Source organism: Cornus florida, unplaced genomic scaffold (assembly GCF_030987335.1).
Source record: "Cornus florida cultivar Cherokee Brave unplaced genomic scaffold, ASM3098733v1 CherokeeBrave_3.0.0_Hap2_Chr02, whole genome shotgun sequence".
In the NCBI taxonomy this organism is placed as follows: domain Eukaryota; kingdom Viridiplantae; phylum Streptophyta; class Magnoliopsida; order Cornales; family Cornaceae; genus Cornus; species Cornus florida.
This window is the reverse complement of record NW_026775572.1, coordinates 111,364,140-111,383,746: the sequence shown is the minus strand read 5'-3', so window position 1 is coordinate 111,383,746 and position 19,607 is coordinate 111,364,140. Positions and strand designations below refer to the sequence as shown.

Sequence of the window (19,607 nt, the reverse complement as noted above, 5' to 3'; positions counted from 1 at the left end):
CTCCACCTGTGGCATTTCCACAGCAGACTTGGCATGATCAGCCTGGCCAACCATGGCCATACCACAATCCTCAAGCACAACAGAATGTTTTACCTGTGAACATTCAACCAGCCGTACCTGTTCCAGCAAGGCCACCACCTATGGTCATTCCAATGGCGGTTGGGGGGTAACTTTTTCCAAGGGCACCACTTCTTAACCGATGAGGAAGGAACCGTGGTAGGAACAACTATGCAGATGCCAACCCCTTGCTTATGGCGGGTGGGGGGCATCAAGTGGCCAATCAACCTCAAAGTTGGCCAAACAACAACCCTCCACCACCTATGGCACTTGACAGAGGCCAATTTGCAGAATTCCTTCAACAGGAATTTAGCCTAACTCGGAGGGGTGGAAGGCCAACTTACAGAAAGCCCTATCCAGAGTTCATTGATGAAGTTGAATTTCCAAGGAATTTCAGAATTCCAGAGTTTACAACATTCAATGGAGAGGGCGAACAGTCTACCTTGGAACATATCAGTCGGTTCACTGTCCATTGTGGAGAAGCAGTAGCCAATCCATGGCTGAAGGTACGCTTGTTTCCAAATATACTAACTGGGTATGCTTTCAGGTGGTATTGCAACTTGCCAACCAACTCTATTCAAAGTTGGCAGCAATTTGAGGATTTATTCCATACTCAGTTCTATAGAGCTGAGCTTGAAGTGTCAATGGCAGACCTTTCTAGACTTCATCAACTACCTGGAGAGTCTGTGATGAGCTTCCTTTCAAGATTCAGGCAGGCCAAGTTCAAATGTAATTTGTCTTTGCCGCCAGAAGAATACGTGAAGATGGCTGTGAACGGCCTAGAATTTGAACTTCGCAAGAAGTTTGAAGGTGTATAGTTCTATGACTTGTTCAACTTGGCTAGCAAAGTGGCTAAGTATGAAGAGCTCCTTCGTGAGGAGCAAGATAGGAAGAACTCTTCCAAGGGCACCTACTATCGTGATCCTAACTATGAGGTGTATACCACTGAAACTGAAGGAGACTTTGAAGTCAACGTAGCCGAGCTCAACATAAAGAAGGCTTACACTTGTGAGGCCTTGACAAAACTGAAATCAACCACGGCCAACTTGCAAGCCGCCTCTGGTTCCAAATGGAAGGGGGCAGATTCTTCTAGAAGTTACTTTTTTGACATTTCTAAAGCCGAGATTTGCTCGTGGCTGACAAGCAATTGATTTTCACAGCGGGCTATAAGATGCCGTCGGCTTCAGAAATGGCCGAGAAGGAGTATTGCAAGTTCCACAATTCGTGTAAGCATTCCACTAATAATTGTGTTATCTTCCGCAACATTGTGCAAAAGGCAATCGAAGATGGCCGTTTGAAGTTTCCAGAAAAATCAGAAGTCATGGGTGTTGATGGAAATCCTTTCCCCAAGGTTGTTGCAACAAACGTTGCTTCCATGGTTCCGGAGCATTCCAAAAAGGAGGTGGACTTGGTAAATCCAGCGACCAGTGGAATGCTGGAAATTCCAAAAGCGGCAACATCCATGGAGAAAAGCAGTGGCCGAGTTGGAAAGGCAACTACGCGAGGCTCAGATAGCCTTAATCCAACAAGGTTGTTGTCCTAAATGTAAAGTTCAGAATGAAGTTTGCCGTAAAGATTTTCCAAAAGAGAAGCAGAATGAAAAGCCCTCCAATAGTGACCGGGGTCAGAAAAGGAAAGTCCATGACCGACTAACTTTCCAAAAGGTGGAAAACACAGTTACTGTAACCATTCCAGAGAAGGAAAGCCGGGTTCATCCAGAAAGAAAGACGGTAGAGAGGAAATCTGAGATACTTCTAAAGAATTTGGAAAAAAGTAGAGTTTCCTATCAGCCAGGTTCTCGTCCTCCTAGCAGAAAGTTTGAAAGTAGTAGATGGCAAGACAGAGGTTCTGAAGGTGACAGGTATTCTAGGGCAAAAATGGCCTCGGAAGTATGGGTTAGAAGGGGGAGTGAGCATCTCCGACCAAGAATGGTTAGACCTCCTACCTATCAAGATGAGGGATGGAGAAGGCTTGATCATCCCAAGTTTCCCATTCATGATGATTCCTATATGACCCACACACAAAAGCAAAGGCAGTAAAGGAAGAGGGTTGATAGAAGAAGGTTATGGGAGAAAGACTATGGCTGGTCCAGTTCGCCAAAGAAGACTACTAGGCCGTCAGATTTATCAGAGCTTCTAGTTAGAGGAAATGAGAGATATTCTGATGATTTGTTAGATCTTGATTCAGAGGTTGGAAATTCCTTGACTACAAACAATCCTTCGACGAAAGATAAAACAGATTTGGAAATTCCCAACAATTCCAGTAGTAGCGAGAAAATTTGTTTTGGGAGCCTTCCAGGTGAATTTACTTGCAATATGGTGGTGGTTCTTCCTTTGTTTTTTGAGCCACAACCAAATCAGCCCAATTCAATGGAAGGAGATGTAATAGATACAAGTCCACCCATGGAAAGTCTTGGGCAGTCTAGTTCTGGGCCAACCATTATAGAACCAAATAATGGTATTTATAGAGAGGAGGTTTTTGAAGATGAAGCTGAGCATCTCCAGAAATTAAAGGGGGTTGTGATTGAAGAGAACAACCCCATGAGGCCAAAGAAAATTGTGTTGGAAAAGCCACCATATGGCATGACTCAGCAACTTAAACCTTTGTACATCAAGGTGCTAGTGGAAGGAAGGCCCTTGGCAAGAGTTCTGGTGGACAATGGTTCGGTGTTGAATGTTGTTCCAGTCAATGTTATGCGCATGCTCGGAAAGCCTCCTGAAGATATCATTCCAATTGATGTGTCCATTAGTAGATTCACGGGAGGAATAGTGAAGATGCAAGGAATCCTACCGTTGGAGTTAACGGTGGGAGATAGAACTTCCATCACAGCTTTCTTTGTTATTGAGTCCACAGCGGCTTATAATTTGCTCTTAGGCCGCGAATGGATTCACCCAAATTTTTGCATTCTATCTTCGTTCCATCAAATGATAATATTTTGGGATGGAGATGAGGTAAAAGTGGTGGAAGCTGATAGCCGGCCATTTGTGGCAAGGGTTTACCATGCAGATGCTGAGTTGTATAGTGAAGAATTCGTTCCAATCAAATTTATCGGAAAGGATAGCAAGGGCCGTCCAAGGAAGGCCACCATGAGAAGGACTCTTACGGAAGAAGATGTAAGGGAGCTTTTCTAAGAAACACCAAGGCCAACAATTCTACCCAAGGCCGGTGTTCAGCAATACATTTCAAACAAAAGTTTTTATGGAAGAGAAACCTAAAGAAAATAGAATACTTGGACAGGTGGTTAACTGCTGCCTTACCAGGTTGAAAACATATCTAGCTGAACTACGGTTGGAAAGAGCTGCTGTTGCTGGTACTTCATTTTAAACCAATGTTTTGGAGATTATGGAAGATGCTGAAGATAAGTTGAATGCTATCCAACTGACAGACTTAAAGGTAGCACCAGTGAAGTTAGATAATCTTAAGGCCGAAGTGCAAGATCCTTTGTTGGAAATCAATCTTGGAACGGAGCAAGACCCTCGGCATACCTACATCAGTAAGCTTTTGGAACCAATCTTTCGAGATGAATTGATTTCTTTACTTGAAGAATACAAAGATTGCTTTGCATGGACATATGAGGAAATGCCAGGACTTTCCAGAGAGCTGGTAGAGCATAAGTTGCCAATTAAGGAAGGTTTCAAGCCTTTCAAGCAGCCTCCAAGAAGGATGTCCCAAGAAGTTGTTCTAAAGGTCAAAGAAGAGATAGAAAGGCTACATAAGGCTAGTTTTATAAGAACCGCCAGGTATGTTGACTGGATTTCCAATACAGTTCCAGTTATTAAGAAAAATGGCAAGCTAAAGGTATGTGTGGATTTCCGGAATATCAATCTTGCAACTCCAAAAGATGAGTATCCCATGCCTGTTGCTGACCAGTTAATAGATTTTGCTGCCAAGAATGAAATTCTTTCATTCATGGATGGACATTCCAGGTACAACCAGATTTATATTGTAGAGGAAGATATTGCCAAGACAGCCTTCAGATGTCTAGGTTCCATTAGAACCTTTGAATGGGTTGTCATGCCATTTGGGTTGAAGAATGCCGGAGAAACATATCAAAGAGCCATGAATGCCATATTCCATGACATGATTGGCCATTTCTTAGAAGTCTACATTGATGATGTGGTCATCAAGTCCTCGGCTAAAGATCAACATCTCCACAATTTGAAAATGGCTTTTAAAAGGATGAGGTAGCACAAGTTGAAAATGAATCCTTTGAAGTGTGCTTTTAGGGTTTCAGCTGGAAATTTCCTAGGTTTTCTGGTCCACCAAAGGGGTATTGAGATAGATCAAAATAAAGCAAAGGCAATTATTGAAGCAAAGCCACCAGCCACTAAGAAAGAGTTGCAGCGATTCCTTGGTCAGGTTAGATATTTAAGGAGGTTTATTGCCAACCATGCTGGAAAGACTCATGCTTTCTCCCCTTTGTTGAAATTGAAAGGTGCTGAGTAATTCAAGTGGACAGAACAGCACCAGCAAGCCTTTGAAGGTTTGAAAAGCTACCTGGCCAACCCTCCAGTGCTGATGCCTCCAATCAAGAAGCGGCCTTTAAGATTATACTTATCGGCTGCCGATGAGTCCATTGGAACTCTATTAGCTCAGAATAATGAATGGGGGAAAGACCAAGCCATCTATTATCTAAGTAGGGTGCTCACTCCAGTGGAATGTAGGTATACTTCCATTGAAAAGTTGTGTCTTTCCTTATATTATGCGGCTATGAAGTTGAGAACCTATATGTTGCCAGTGGCCGTGTATATAATCTTTTAAACAGATTTGATTAAGTATATGCTTTCCAGGCCTTTGATCACTGGACGTATTGAAAAGTGGTCATTGGCCTTAATGGAGTTTTCGTTCATGTATATTCCACAAAAGGCAGTCAAAGGAAGGGCGGTAACAAAATTTCTAGCAGATCATCCATCTACTAAGATAGATTCAGAAATATGTGATGAGGTGGATAATCTCTACCTTGACTATACAACTTGGACTCTCATGTTTCATAGATTAAGCACTCATGATGGAGGTGGAGCTGGAATAGTCATCATTTCTCCGAAAGGAAGGAAAACCAAATTTTCTTTCTTCTTGGATTTTAAGTGTACAAACAACCAAGCTGAGTACGAGGCACTAATTATTGGGCTAGAGATTCTGCTAGAGCTAAAGGTGGAGAAGGTTCAGATTATTTGAGATTCCAACTTGATACTTAGCCAACTATCTGAAGAATATAGATGTCTTAACTGGCGTTTGAGGCCTTTCCACTCTTTGGCCTTAGAGTTACTTTGCCAGTTTGATGATTTCCAACTCAAATATTGGCCTAGATATTTAAATACGGAGGCTGATGATCTAACACAATTAGCCTCTCGAGTGAAAGTCCCACTGGGTGTGGAAAAAGCTCTGATCATAGTTAAAAGAAGAACTCTTCCTTCGGTAGAGTTACGGTATAAGATGGCAAGTCATTTCCAATCTGAAGAGCCAGAAAAATTCAAACCTGCCAATAAGCCATGGGAGGTTTTCAATATTGATATAGATGGATTAGATTTGGATGATTAGAGAACACCAATTATCCAATTCTTGCAAGAGCTTAGCTCCAAGGTGGACAAGAGAATTCAGCTTTTGGCACCACATTACATTTTGATTGATAGGTACCTTTACAAGAAGAGTAAAGAAGATGGACTTTTGTTAAGATGTCTCGGGAAGGATGAATCCATGAGGGTAATGACAGAATCACACCTTGGAATATGCGGAGCGCATCAAGCTGGAATCAAGATGAGATGGCTCCTTAGAAGGTACGGTTATTATTGGAAAGGCATATTAAAAGATTGCATAGAGTTTGCCAAGACTTGTACTGCATGTCAAGAACATGGCCCGATCCAAAGAGTTCCAGCTATTAATATGCAGCCGATAGTAAAAATATGGCCATTTAGAGGGTGGGCTTTGGACTTTATTGGAAAGCTAAGGCCTCCATCTTCAGATGGCCATACTCATATAGTGGTGGCAACAGATTATTTTACAAAGTGGGTGGAAGCCATTCCACTAAAGACTTGTGAGCAGTCAACGGTGATTGATTTTATTAAGAAGCACATTATACATAGGTTTGGAATTCCAGAGACTATCATCACTGATAGAGGTCTATCCTTTGTTGGAAGCAAGGTCTTGGATTATTGTGCTGAGTGTGGTGTACAAGTGATCAGTTCCACTCCATATTTTGCCCAAGCAAATGGACAGGCAGAAGCTTCCAACAAAGTAATCCTCAACATCCTTGAAAAGATGATTGAGGATCATCCAAAGGAGTGGCATCACTTGCTTTCTGAAGCTCTCTGGGCCTACAGAAATTCAAAAAGGTCAAGTACAGGCATCACACCATATGTGCTTACATATGGACATGATGCTGTCCTTCCAATAGAGATGACAATCAGGTTTGCAAGGGTGGCTTTCCAAAATAGGCTAACTCCAGTAGATTACAACCATGCCATGTTAGCGGAATTAGAAGACCTTGATGAAGTTCGTCTCAATGCTCTAGATTATATTATTGCTCAAAAGAAGAAAGTCATGCGGGCATACAACAAGAAGGTTAAGGCGAAGACATTTATAGAAGGAGACTTGGTATTGCAGGTCAAATTTCCACCTGGAGTTAAAAGTTTGGAGTATGGAAAATGGACTCCTAATTGGGAAGGTCCTTATTTGGTAGAATGAGTCCTTGGAAAAGGGGCTTATAGATTAATGAATATAGATGGAGGGTCTCATAGGCATCCTGTGAATGGTGTGTACTTAAAAGAGTACCACCCTTCCATCTATGAAAATTGGAAATCCACAATCATTCAACCGGCCATGTAGAATGGCTAGTGTCTTCCTTTCCAAGTAAACCGGAAAGTTGGAAAGGAAGCGTAATGGCCATTTGGCCATTCCAAGAAGGAAAAGCTAAGTACTTGGAAAAGTAAATTGGCTAGAGTTATGAAGCGGACTTAGCTGAATTTCCAAGATCAGTTGATTTCCTAAGTATGGAAGACTTCATTGAGGAACTGGCTACGCTACGTGTTCCAGGTTTTAATCATACTGGAAATTGTTCATCTTGCTTGTATATACATGCATTTCCATTATGGCAATTTCTTTTATTTCTTTGAATTTCCTTTGTTATGGATAGCTAATTATATGGCTATGCCTTATTATAAATATATGTGTAGAAGTTTTCTAGTTTCAGTGACTTAGAAGTTTCTTGTCCATATAAATTGTGAAAGAGGCACATGCAAAGGGTTGGGAAATAAAGCGTTATCTCATTAGATACTGGATTTCATTACAAAACTCAAAAAATGGCCTCCTAAACCTAGGATTGGCCATGCAAAAGTACCCATTACTTATTTCCTATCCACAAGTTTTTCAAAAACAACCACACAATAGAACCATAAAGAGAAACACATGAGATCAGATAGAGGCAAGAACACCTCCAAGTTCATTCCAAATTTTCCTTGCTTCTTCAAGAGCAACCACTGCTCTAACCTTTGCATCCTCAAATTTAGGAAAGGCTTCAACTCGCTTTTCCCATTCTTTCCTTAAAGGTTCGGACGCATTGACAAGGGCATTAGCTATTTGGTCCAATTCAAGTTCTTCACGTTCCACTTGTTCCAATTCCCTTTGAACTTTGGCCAGTTCTTCATTCAGTTTTTCTTTCTTGATCATAAGCTTTTCAGCTCGATCCTTGATTTCTGGGTAGGATTCTAAGGAGAGTTGAAAATCCTCAAGAGCTTTATCTCTGAGCTTGGCTTCCTTTTCATACTCAGAAACTATAGAAGTATTGGAGCTCACATGGGCAACAATGAATTGGAGTTGGTGTTGCAGCTTGGTCAAAGAAACCTGGATGGAATCAGGAAATTCCGGATGTTTTTTGAGGGTCACAATAGTACTGGCTAGACTTGAGTGGAAAGAGACTACATCTTCCACATCATGGGCAAGATAAGGCAACAACTTTTCTTTAGCCACCATGATAGCATCATTTGACAGTCTTGGAAGTGTGAGGACACTTGCACTTGAAGTAGAAGTATTGGAAGATTTAGTGGCCTTGATCACTTTGTAAAGATCAGCTAAGGCTGGAAGGGCTCTCCTCTGCATCATAAAGGAGGTTGAGGTAGATAAGGAAGGAGTTGCCTGAAATGGAAACAAGTTTCTATTAAATAGAAAGAAAGAAAGGAGGCGAAGTGTAAAGGAATGAAGACTTGCCTCTGGGATGGAAGGAGTATGACTAGTAGAAGTTCCACCAGTTCCGGAAGGAATGGATACTCCAATAGTGGAAGTTGGAATGGGCTGACTTTTCTTATTCTTTATGGTCAAACTTTCCATAATTGAAGCTTAAAGGGCCAAATCCTCTCCTTGTGCAACTTGTTGATCCAGGTGGATATTTATGAAATTGTGTCCCATAGTAGAGCCCTATTGGTCAAGTTAAAGTTATAAACATTTTAAAATATAAAGTAATGAGATAGAGAAGGATAGGGATTGGGACTTACCAAAACAAGCTCTTTGGATGACTTTGGTTTCTTGTGTTTTGGTGAGTCTCCTGTTTGTTTGAACTCTTCTGTTTTTTCCAGTTCAGGCATGATTTTCCTTTTAGCCTTTCCAATAACTTTTTCGGAAGGGCTACGTGTTTTTAGGGCTTTACTGGAATGTTGAGTAGTGGTTCGCCCTTTGGAAATGCCAACTTCACCATCAGAAGAATCTTCATCAGAAGAGGATAGTTGGGCCTGAAATTCTTTTTGGACAATGGCCAGTCCCTGCAAGAGGAAGTATAAGTAAGGTCCAGAATATGGAACGGTTAAGTTCGGCCACATTAAAATACCTGAGAAGTTTTTCCTTTTCCCTTTGCCTTGTATAAAGCATCCTCCTCTTCCTCTTCCACTTCTTTATCATCACTTGAGGAAAGACTTTCAATATCTACATCACCACTTTCGGCTACACCTTCAATTTTACTAGCCATTGTAGTGGTTTTCTCTCCACCTTCTTCTTTTTCACTTTCTTCGAGTATTTCCTCTTCTTCATCTGAAATTAACCAAGTCTCAGCATATGGAAGGTTGATGGATTTCAAAAGGGAATGGAATTTACAGTAAATACATTAATACCTGGAGACAGAGGCTTGAAAGATGCCAGTATGGAATCACAGACAGCCTTATAATTCTTGGCTCGGGTGGAGGAGATATAAGCTGACCACTATACATCGAATTCATTGGTTGATTGAGGCTTGCTAGTATGGCCTTTGAAATTAAAAGCTGCCCTTTCTGCTGCGTAGGCTTGGTCAATCGCTGCAAATTTTTCAGTATCTGTAAGACAAACACGTTGGTCAAAGAACCTGTTGTAAGATTTGCAGGGTGGCAAAGGAATCATTTGGGTAAAGCCCATTTGTCTTGCTAGTTGGGTTGGGTTGTAGAACTCAACTCCACAGAAACTATTCTTCAAAGTTGGTTTAGCAGTGCTGTAATGGAGGTCACGAGCAATAAGGAAGCTCGCCCAAATATTTTTCCAATCTTCAGAATGTTTCTTGGTGGATACTCCGAGATGGAACCAACCATGATGGCATGCGACCAATGGCAGTAAATGGATCAAAGAATTCATCATTTCTAGTCTCACATTGATTGTAGAAATATTCAAAGTTTTTAGTAAAGCTGAAAGGAGAGGGATTTGCGGTTGCCAAAGAATGGCACAGAAGGGATTTTCCAGTTGGAGTGACTAGGGGTGAAGTTCTGTTTTGGAAGTACATTTTAAGCCACATTTGGGACAACCAGAAGGGGCCTTGGAACCTTAAAAACCTGGAAGTAAGGAGATCGTGAAGACCTCTGTATAAATGAGAAAGTACAAGGGGAGCTAATGCTAAGTCTCCATTTCTGGCTAGGGAAACTGCCACTTGAACAAAGTCTTTTGTGATTTGGCCAGATGGAACGCATAGCAAGTGGCCAGAAATCCAACAAATCAGGAAAACAATGTGCTCATCTTCTAGAACTGGGCCAGTTTGCTTACAGTGTTTAATAAAAGGGAGATGGGAGCAGATGAACTTCTTACTTCCAGTGGTCTTGGTTGGAAAGAGGAATTGCTCAACAAAGAGAGTGGCACTTACGTCATCTCCATGAGGCTTAAGACCTGTGACGCAACAAATATCTCTCTAAGTGGGAGACATCATTCCACATTTAAGATGCATAGAATTGGTGGTTGAAGACCAAAAGAAAAGGGCTAGAAAGAGGAGGGTCGGATCGAGTGTTATGGAGGACTTACTGATTTGGATAATGTCATAGATGCCTTGTTTCTTCCACTGTGAAGAAATTTTCTCGTCCTTGGAAAGATAACTCACCCATGAAGACCAGGATGAACGATATATTGGCCAGTTTCTTATGCTGAATGAGGGTTTAACTTTTTTCCCTTTCTTTGAAATAGGAGGGATCTCTGAATCAAAAGGAAGTGGAGACTTACTAGAAGGGTAGAATTCAACTATTTCAGAGGGGGCCACGTTGGCAAAAGCTGGACCCAGTCCAACTGAGTCATCTTTGAAGTTGATCAGAGTTTCAAGATGAAGCCTAGCAGGGTTTAGAGACTTCAAGAGTACTTGAACTTGGTGACTATGGCTTCGAATTTTGGTTTTGGTTTGAATAGAAGGAGCTGGCAGGGATGAGCTAGTAGTTGGTTTGGAAGTTTTCTTGGGAGCCATGGTCTGTAATTTTTTCATGGGTAGGGATGTTCTTTAGGGTTTCAGAAGGAGGAAAGCTAATAGAAGGAGAGTTGGTGGCAAACGATAAGGATGGAGGATATATATATATAGAAACGATAAGGAAGGAAGTAAAGGCTGAGGGCGTTTTCCTAGGATGGGTGGTTGGTTTTTTTTTCAAAATTCAAAAGGAAGTCTTAAAAGCTTTTGGAAGCTGGATGGTGTAATAAGTGGATGAAAGGTTTATTGGGAGACGGAATGTGCTTGGCGGCTTGAAAGATTAATATGGTAGGATCAAGAGACCAACCGAATAACACGTGGAAGATTTTATTCGTTTATGGTGAAATCTTTCAAAGATCAAGGCTGCCTTTTCAGGAGGGGTAGTTAGAGGAGGACTTTCAAAAAGGAAAGGAAATAATGAGGATTGTAAGGGTTGGAGGCTCTATGCCAAAAATGGTTAGGATCTCCTTGAAGATACGAAAATCAGTTATTGGAGATGGTCTCAGAAAATACAGGGGGAGCAGCCACGTGTTTTCTTTTGATGATTGTCTTGAGTGTTCAAAAGACCTAAGGGTACTATTGGAAGGGTTTCAGTTGGATTTTTGAAATTCAAAAAAGGAAAGTAAAGAGATTTTTATGGGAAGTAGCGAATAGGTCTTTTAGGGGCACACGGCATCTAGAAGATTGGTGATTAAAGGAAATTAATATGATGGAAGCTGAGAAATTAGTTGTGGTTAGGGCTGGAAAATCAAGCGACCATGATGGTATTCTGATGGTGGAAATCAAATCCCATGCCTTATTTTCAAATTTTTTACAAGGCATGGAATTTGGGGGGCATATGTTTATACCATTATTTTTACCCAATGGAAAAGAGACAAGTGGCGAGTTTTAACAAAGCTTACCATATTGATTTAACATTTTTATTGTTCAAGAAAAAGAGGGTGTGACATAGAATTGTTAATGTGGTTCCTTAAATAGAAAAAAGGTACGTGGTAAGTTCCAATGGAACTTGCCATGTTAGACTACAATATTGATAAATATTCCACCTTGGAATATTTAAATTATGGAAATTAAAAGACAAGTGGCGAATCCCTTTAGGACTTTCCAAATTTAAGATATAATGTCCTAAAAGGAAAAGAAAACGGCGTGGAGTTATTATCATAAGAAGGTTAAAGTTAGCCAACCAATAATTTATCGACATATGGCGAGCTTTATTAAACTTGCCACGATGGATTAATTTGTTAAAGTTGAATTTTTTTGGAAGATCCTATTTTAGTAGGATGCCAATTAAATAAAAGTTGACTAAGTCATGGGGACGTGGAGGTAACCTTCTCCTTATTTTTAGGAGATTTCAACAACGGTTTAGCTAAGTCAACTTCTGTTTAGCGAAACGTGGGATTTAATTTATTTCTATATATATTAGGCTTAAACCCACGATGAAGGAATCACCGTGAGAAAGGAGTCCATGAAGCCATGAAGTCCAAATCTAGAGGAACTCAAGGTTGAAGAGAAGTTGCTAAAATTAAGGAAGAGAGCAATAACCATAACCCACGATGTAAACTCGGTGACCATGATGCCATGAAAGGTTCAGCCTAAAATCAAGGAAACCGTGGTCTATGAAAGGAAAGGAAGTGGGTTGGATATAAACCCACGATGGAGGAGTTCCTAAAATCTAGGAGGTCATGGCCTATGAACTCTAAACTTCAGAAGGAAAGTCTCAAGATGGAAGTTATGCACGATGAGGAATTTTATCAGAAGTTGGAAACCATGATACCATGTAAGGAAGGTTCTAGCAGAAGTGAAGGATTATTAGAAATCATGGGACACTTGGCTAAACAGGAATATATCGGTTGAAAGTGGTGGAAACCTATAAGGAAACTACCATTAACCAAGGGAAGTTATCAAGGGTCATGGGTAACAGGGCAGCAGTCGATGAAATCGTGTCTGAAGTTAAGGAAAGGAATTGACAACGTGAAGAAGAAGAATAAAATCATGGGACACTTGCCAAGTCATGAAGAGAACACGTGGAAATCATTTTGAAACTACCCATGACGCAAATTCGTTGAAGACTAGAAAGGACGTGGTTGAAGTTTACAATAGAAGATGGTTAAGATGGGAAAAGTTACAACCGTTGAGGAATCATGGGACATGTGGCAGTCCGAAACTATTCCACGTGGCAGCTGCTGAAGCTGCCACACCAAGTTGCTGCATGCGTGGAGAATTCTATAAATAGAACACTTAGGCTTCACTTGCAAACCCTGTTTTAATCACACAGTAAAACAACACTTCAATTCCTTACATTCATGTAATGCAATTTCATTATGTTTAATTCAAGTCCTGCACTTATCTTTCTTACTTTCCAAGTCCTGCACTTCAATTCCTTTACTTTGAAGTCCTGCACTTTCAATACCGCTTTCCTTTCCACTAGCCATAGTTCAGTCCGAAAGAAATTTTTCAAGGCAAAAAAAAACCCTTGAAAGTGGTAATTCCAGTCCTTCATTCAATCGCCTGATCCCTGCAATTTCCTACTGGATAGTTGTTCGGATACTCACTTTGGAATGACAGCAGTTCCTGGCACGCCGACATCCGCTCCTACTTTCCATTCACCTGGAAAGTGGAACTAGTGTTTTTTCGCGAGCCGAACACTGTGTAAAAGCAAATATGTCGTGTAAATAGACCACATACTGGGGTGCATCTTCTTTTGTATTTGGCTTATACAAAAGTTTAACAATGCAAATCTTTAATGACAAAAAAGTCATGCTTAATGGGATTCTAATAATTGCCTCTTTCCATGCACTAGTGGAATTTCTCAATGAATAGAACGAAATTTACAGTCAATAATGCTAAGATAGCCAAACTCCGATAACAGAATTTTGTTCTCATAACCTTGATCTCATGCATTAGTTTACCAGAAATGAACACTAGAGACTCGGTTGTTTTCAGTTTTCTAAGCTTGTGCTTTCTGGCACAATTTACAAGTTCTTTCAATCCAACTTGCAATTCTGATGACTTAAGAGCCTTGCATGGTTTCTTGGACTGCTTGGAATCACAGATTGATGGTTGGGGCAACAATTCTTCCAACTATTGCACTTCGGATGGTGTCATTTGTGAGTCTTTTTACTTGCCTGTGAATGATTCTAATGCGTCGCTGAGGATTGTGTTGTGGTTTTGTGGGGTCTAATTAGGTGGAAGATTTTTTGGAAGATTTACTTATATGGAAACTTCAAGAGTACTGAATTTTAGGTAAAATTTAGTTTCTTAATCTGATTTGACTTCCTTATTGGTTTAAGGAAAATTTAGTTTTCTGATCTGATTTAATTTCCTTATTGGTTTTGGATTCTACAAAAGGCAAGTTCTTGTAGGGCAAGTTTGGGACTCTATAAATAGGGGTGAAAATTAGAGATAAATTTGTGTCAATACAAGAGAGAGCAATTGAGAGAGATTGAGAGAGAATTCTCTTTGTAATTATTCATCTTTTTAATAGTGAATTTGTTCGGTGTGCTCTATAGACGTAGCCCTAAGATTTGGGTGAACCATGTATATCTTGTGTTCTTGTGTGTGATTTTTTTTATTCTTCGTGATTGCTTGTTTATTCCTTGAACAGTGTTGTTTATTTTGCGTTTCCACCACAACAACTGGTATCAAATCCAGTTGATTGTGTAATGCAACTCTAACAACTGGTATCAGAGCCTTTGGTTGAGAACCTAAGGCACACAAGGTGTTTGACGAAATTCGGAAAGTATTTTGATCAGATCTGTCCGTTCATGTAACGACCCAAACCCGGGAGTCCGAATCGCTAACCGGATCTTTACCCAAACCTGAGGTCAACTAAGGACACTACCATCTTGTCCTATGTCAATACATAATATACGTATCATCCCAAGGTTTATATAAAAATAATAATAATAAAAATAATAATAAATAAATAATAATAAAATGAGATTATAGCTGCAAAGTATGTCAAAACGATCTACTAACCCATCGAACTCTGTGGAGGAACATTGTCCGTCACTTCCCATCCGTGTCCTGAAAAATGTAAAATATAAGGGGTGAGCAAATTGCTCAGTAGGAGGTGCCTAAGACACACCTCTTATGACCCCGTGAATCCATATAAAGAATAAAAAGCATGAAAATGGGATCATACTATACCAGGGATGTAAACCATAACCACATCATCCAATATAAACACAAATGTCATCTAAGTCACAAATACACCATGTATGCTAATGAAGTGCAATGCCATGCTCATGCCACTCCTCATTTCTGAAACATTTCCATTTCAACTTCCAAACCGTTAGTGTAATCCAACCCAAGGCACCTCCAAGGCGTCACGAATGAAGAGTTGACTAACTATCCACGACCACAAGGCACCTCCAAGGCATCGCAGCTGGCCTAGTTAGCTTAACCATACTCCCTTCTAGACTACACTAACAACACGGACTACTAGGCGCCTCCTAGGCGTCCGGTTTTCGCAAACACCTTTGAAAATATTTTCCCAAAAATAATTTCATTTATTTTTAAAATAAACTTTTCCCTTTACTTTCCCAATGGTAATGCATGAATTATGCAAATCCTTCAATGCTATGACAATATAAAAGTTTCGTACATATCATCCACATCAATTAAACATGTTTAAAATATGAATTTCCGCACAATATCACATTCTCACATTTCTAATTCATGGCATTTTTCATACTTTTAATTTGCAAATCCAACAAATTAAATACATAAGGCTTAAATTAACATCATTTAAGCATGTATCATCTCAACAAGGTGGCTATCATATAATCACACACTTTCTACAACATAAAAAAATTCATGTATACAATATATAAATTTCATTTCAAGAATTTAACACAATATAAGCATGCTTGTACATTAATTAAAGGAGATTTACTCACAAAGCTCAAAGAAATGAGTATTAGAACGCCCCTACCTCAAAAGTAGCCAAAATGCATCCCCTGCCGAAAAAGTCAACGCAGTCAATGCCGGTCAATGCAGTCAATGCCGGTTAACAAAAGTCAATGTTGGTCAACGGTGGCGAAACAGAAAACTGTTCAGTGGGAATGTAGCCATCGACAAGGAGATTCTACTGTTCTAAAGGCTCAGCTCCGGAATCCGACTCCAAGTAGCCCAAAACCCCCTCCGAAGCCTTAGATCAAAAATTTCAAAAATTTGTAAAATAATCATCGCTCCTCTAAAAATTAAATCCTTTGACTATGTGATACAAAACGATGAGAGGAACGTTTTCCGTTAAGGAACCAAGACCAAAAACCTGACCGTTTGTTCGAAAAAATGGAGGAGAAATAATGAAGCTCGAATGGAGGAAAAAAGAAAATAAAAACTGAACTACTGTGAAGGAGAGGGAATTACAGTTCGAGTGGGAGTAATGGCATCAGAAGATAAGACATCCACATCTATGATCGAGAAGTTCGATGGCACAAACTTCAGTTTCTGGAAGATGCAAATTGAAGACCTCTTGTTTTAGAAAAATCTGTATCAACCTTTGGGAGAGAAGCCAGAGGATACAAAGGATGCAGAATGGGAATTACTTGATAGGAAGGCTCTCGTCAGATTGACATTGTCAAAGTCAGTTGTCTTCAATATCAAGGACGAGAAGACGACGAAGTCTCTCATGGCAGCCCTTTCTAGTATGTATGAACAGCCTTCTGTAGTGAACAAGGTGCACTTGATTAAGAAGTTGTTCAACATGAAGATGGTCGAAGGTGGTAAGTTCAATGAACATCTAAATGCGTTCAACGAGGTAGTTGGGCAATTAGAGTCTATTGATATCGACTTTAAAGACGAGGTCCGAGCACTGCTAATTCTAGGGCAGTTACCTAAGAGTTGGAGTGGCATAGTTACAGCAATCAGTAGCTCTGCAGGGAAGACCAAGTTGAAGTTTGATGAAGTAGTGAGCATGATTCTGACTGAAGAAATTAGAAAGCAAACAACAGGGGTTTCTACCAGTGGTTCGGCGTTGAATGTTGAAAGTAGAGGCAAGGGTTCAAACAAGAAGAAAGGCAACAGAGGCAGATCCAAGTCACGGAATGGAAGGACACAGTCTCAAAATTTCAAGAATTCCATAGATCTCAGTGACGTTGAGTGTTGGAATTATGGAAAGAAGGGACATTACCGTGTTGATTGCAGACTTCCAGAGAAGGGAACCGAAAGAAAAACTGAAGCAAACTTTGTCTCAGAAGAATCAGATGATGCATTGATATGCTCTTTGGAGAGCAAGGCGGAGTCGTGGGTTTTAGTTTCTGGCGCATCGTTTCGTGGCACCTCAAACAAAGAGCTATTTAATAGCTATGAACCGAGTAACCTTGGTAAGGTGTATCTTGGTGATGATCAGCCTTGTAACGTCGTTGGCAAAGGTGAAGTGCAAATCAAGTTGAATGGGTTAGCTTGGAAGTTGAAGGATGTGAGACACATCCCTGACTTGAGGAAGAATCTGATTTTGGTGGGATAATTGTCATATGAAGGTTTTGTTATAACCTTCAATGTAGACTCGTAGAAAGTTTCCAGAGGCACTATGACCATTGCACGTGGTAAGAAATCTGGCACTCTCTACACAACTACCAGTGCTTGTGGGTCTATAGCAGTTGTAGAAAACAGAGAAGATCACAACCTTTGGCACCAAAGACTAGGTCACATAAGTGAAAAGGGCCTCAAAATTATACACTCAAAGGGGAAACTGCAAGTCATACGGGCAATTGATATTGACTTCTGTGAGAGTTGCGTGATGGGTAAGTAGAAGAGGGTCAGTTTCAAGAAGAATGGCAAAGATCACACAGGTGTTTGGGGCAAACCACTTTTCATCCATTGGTGGAAAATCCTACTTCGTGACTTTCATTGATGATCACACGAGGAAGGTATGGGTTTATTTTTTGAAGCACAAATCTAAGGTATTTGATGTGTTCAAGAAGTGGAAGGCCATGGTGGAGAATGAGACAGGTTTGAAGATCAAGAGGTTGAGATCAGACAATGGTAGTGAGTATAAAGACATTGGGTACAAGAAGTTCTATTTTGATAGTGGGATCAGATTAGAGAGGACTGTGCAAGGAACCCCATAGCAGAATGGGGTGGCAGAATGGATAAACCGAACATTGACAGAAAGAGCCAGAAGCATACGCATACATTCGGGTTTACCCAAACAGTTTTGGGCAGAAGCGGTCAATATATAGCATCCTACCTAATAAATTCTTGACCATCGGTGCCTTTGGAGCATCGAATACCAGAAGAGGTATGGAGTGGCAAAGAGGTAAATCTTTCATGGTTGAAAGTTTTTGGTTGTATTGCATATGCGTATATTAGTGACCATGCTAGGGGAAAGCTCGACCCCAAGTCACTAAAATGCATCTTCGTTGGGTATGGCGGAGATGAGTTTGGTTATCGACTCTGGGATAATCAGAACAAGAAATTATCAGAAGTAGAGATGTGATTTTCAACGAGAAGGTGATGTACAAGGATAGAGATGCAGCACAATTATCTAGTCTTGTATAGAGTAAGCCTGAGTTTGTTGAGTTGGATAATGATCCAGAGAGCATTGATGCGGAGCAGACAGATGAGGGTTCTTGACTAGAACTCACAGAGCATAGTTCACCGCAGATTCCAACTCCTATTCCTACACCCAAAAGGTCTACGCGACCTCATGTACCGAATAAGAAATATTTGGATTATATGTTACTCACAGATGATGGTGAGCCTAAATGCTATGATGAAGCATGCCAAGTTGCAGATGCTAGCAAGTGGGAGCTTGCAATAGAAGATGAGATGGAGTCCCTTATCTCTAACAAAACATAGGAACTATCTAAGTTGCCCATGGGGAAGAAAGCTCTTCACAACAAATGGGTGTACAGGGTGAAAGAGGAACATGATGGTTCCAAGAGATACAAGGCGAGAATGGTGGTAAAAGGCTTTTAGCAAAAGCAAGGCATTGACTACACAGACATTTTTTTCCTGGTTGTGAAACTGAGTACCATTCGCTCAGTTCTTAGCGTTATTGTAATAGAAGGGTTGCACCTTGAGCAGTTAAATGTCAAAACTGCTTTCTTCCATAGTGACCTTGAGGAGGAGATTTACATGTAACAACCGGAGGGTTTCTCAATCAAAGGGAAAGAGAAACTAGTATGCAAGTTAAAGAAAAGCTTATATGGTTTAAAGCAAGCCCCGAGGCAGTGGTACAAGAAGTTTGATGGTTTTATGAAGTGACATGGCTACAACAAGTGCAATGCTTACCATTATTGCTACTTCAAGACGTTCAAGTCAAGTTTCATTATCCTTCTACTTTATGTTGATGACATGTTAGTGGCAGGTTTTGATTTTGAAGAAATTAGCAAATTGAAGAAGCAGTTGTCTAGTGAATTCGAGATGAAGGATCTTGATACAGCGAAGCAGATTCTTGGGATGAGGATTAGTAGAGACAAACATAAAGGTATTTTGCAGTTGTCTCAGGCTGAGTAAGTTGAACGGGTTCTAAAGAGGTTCAACATGAATAATGCTAAGGTAGTGAGTACTCCCTTAGCTAATCACTTCCGCTTATCTCAAGATCAGTATCCGAAGACAGAAGATGAGAAAAACTTCATGGCTAAAATTCCATATGCCTTAGCCATTGGAAGTTTGATGTATGTCATGGTGTGCACAAGACCAGACATTGCATATGCAGTAGGAGTAGTAAGTAGGTTCATGAAGGATCCTGGCAAGCTACACTGGGAAGCAGTAAAGTGGATATTGAGATATCTACGAGGTACCACAGACAGATATTTATGTTTCAGAAGGGGTGAAGTGAAGTTACATGGTTATGTAGATTCAGACTTTGCTGGTGAGGTGGACCACGGAAGAAGTACTACCGGGTACGTGTTCATAGTGGGTACAACTGCAGTTA

General features: G+C 40.4%; 1 protein-coding gene across 1 annotated transcript; it reads left to right on the top strand.

Moving 5' to 3' along the window:
• The first annotated feature begins 251 nt into the window (after nucleotides 1–251).
• Nucleotides 252–1,208, top strand: LOC132296613 (uncharacterized). Its single transcript, XM_059794797.1, has 2 exons — nucleotides 252–859; nucleotides 902–1,208. Exons 1-2 carry the CDS (start codon nucleotides 252–254, stop codon nucleotides 1,206–1,208), a joined length of 915 nt encoding a protein of 304 aa, XP_059650780.1.
• The last annotated feature ends 18,399 nt before the right edge of the window (nucleotides 1,209–19,607 follow it).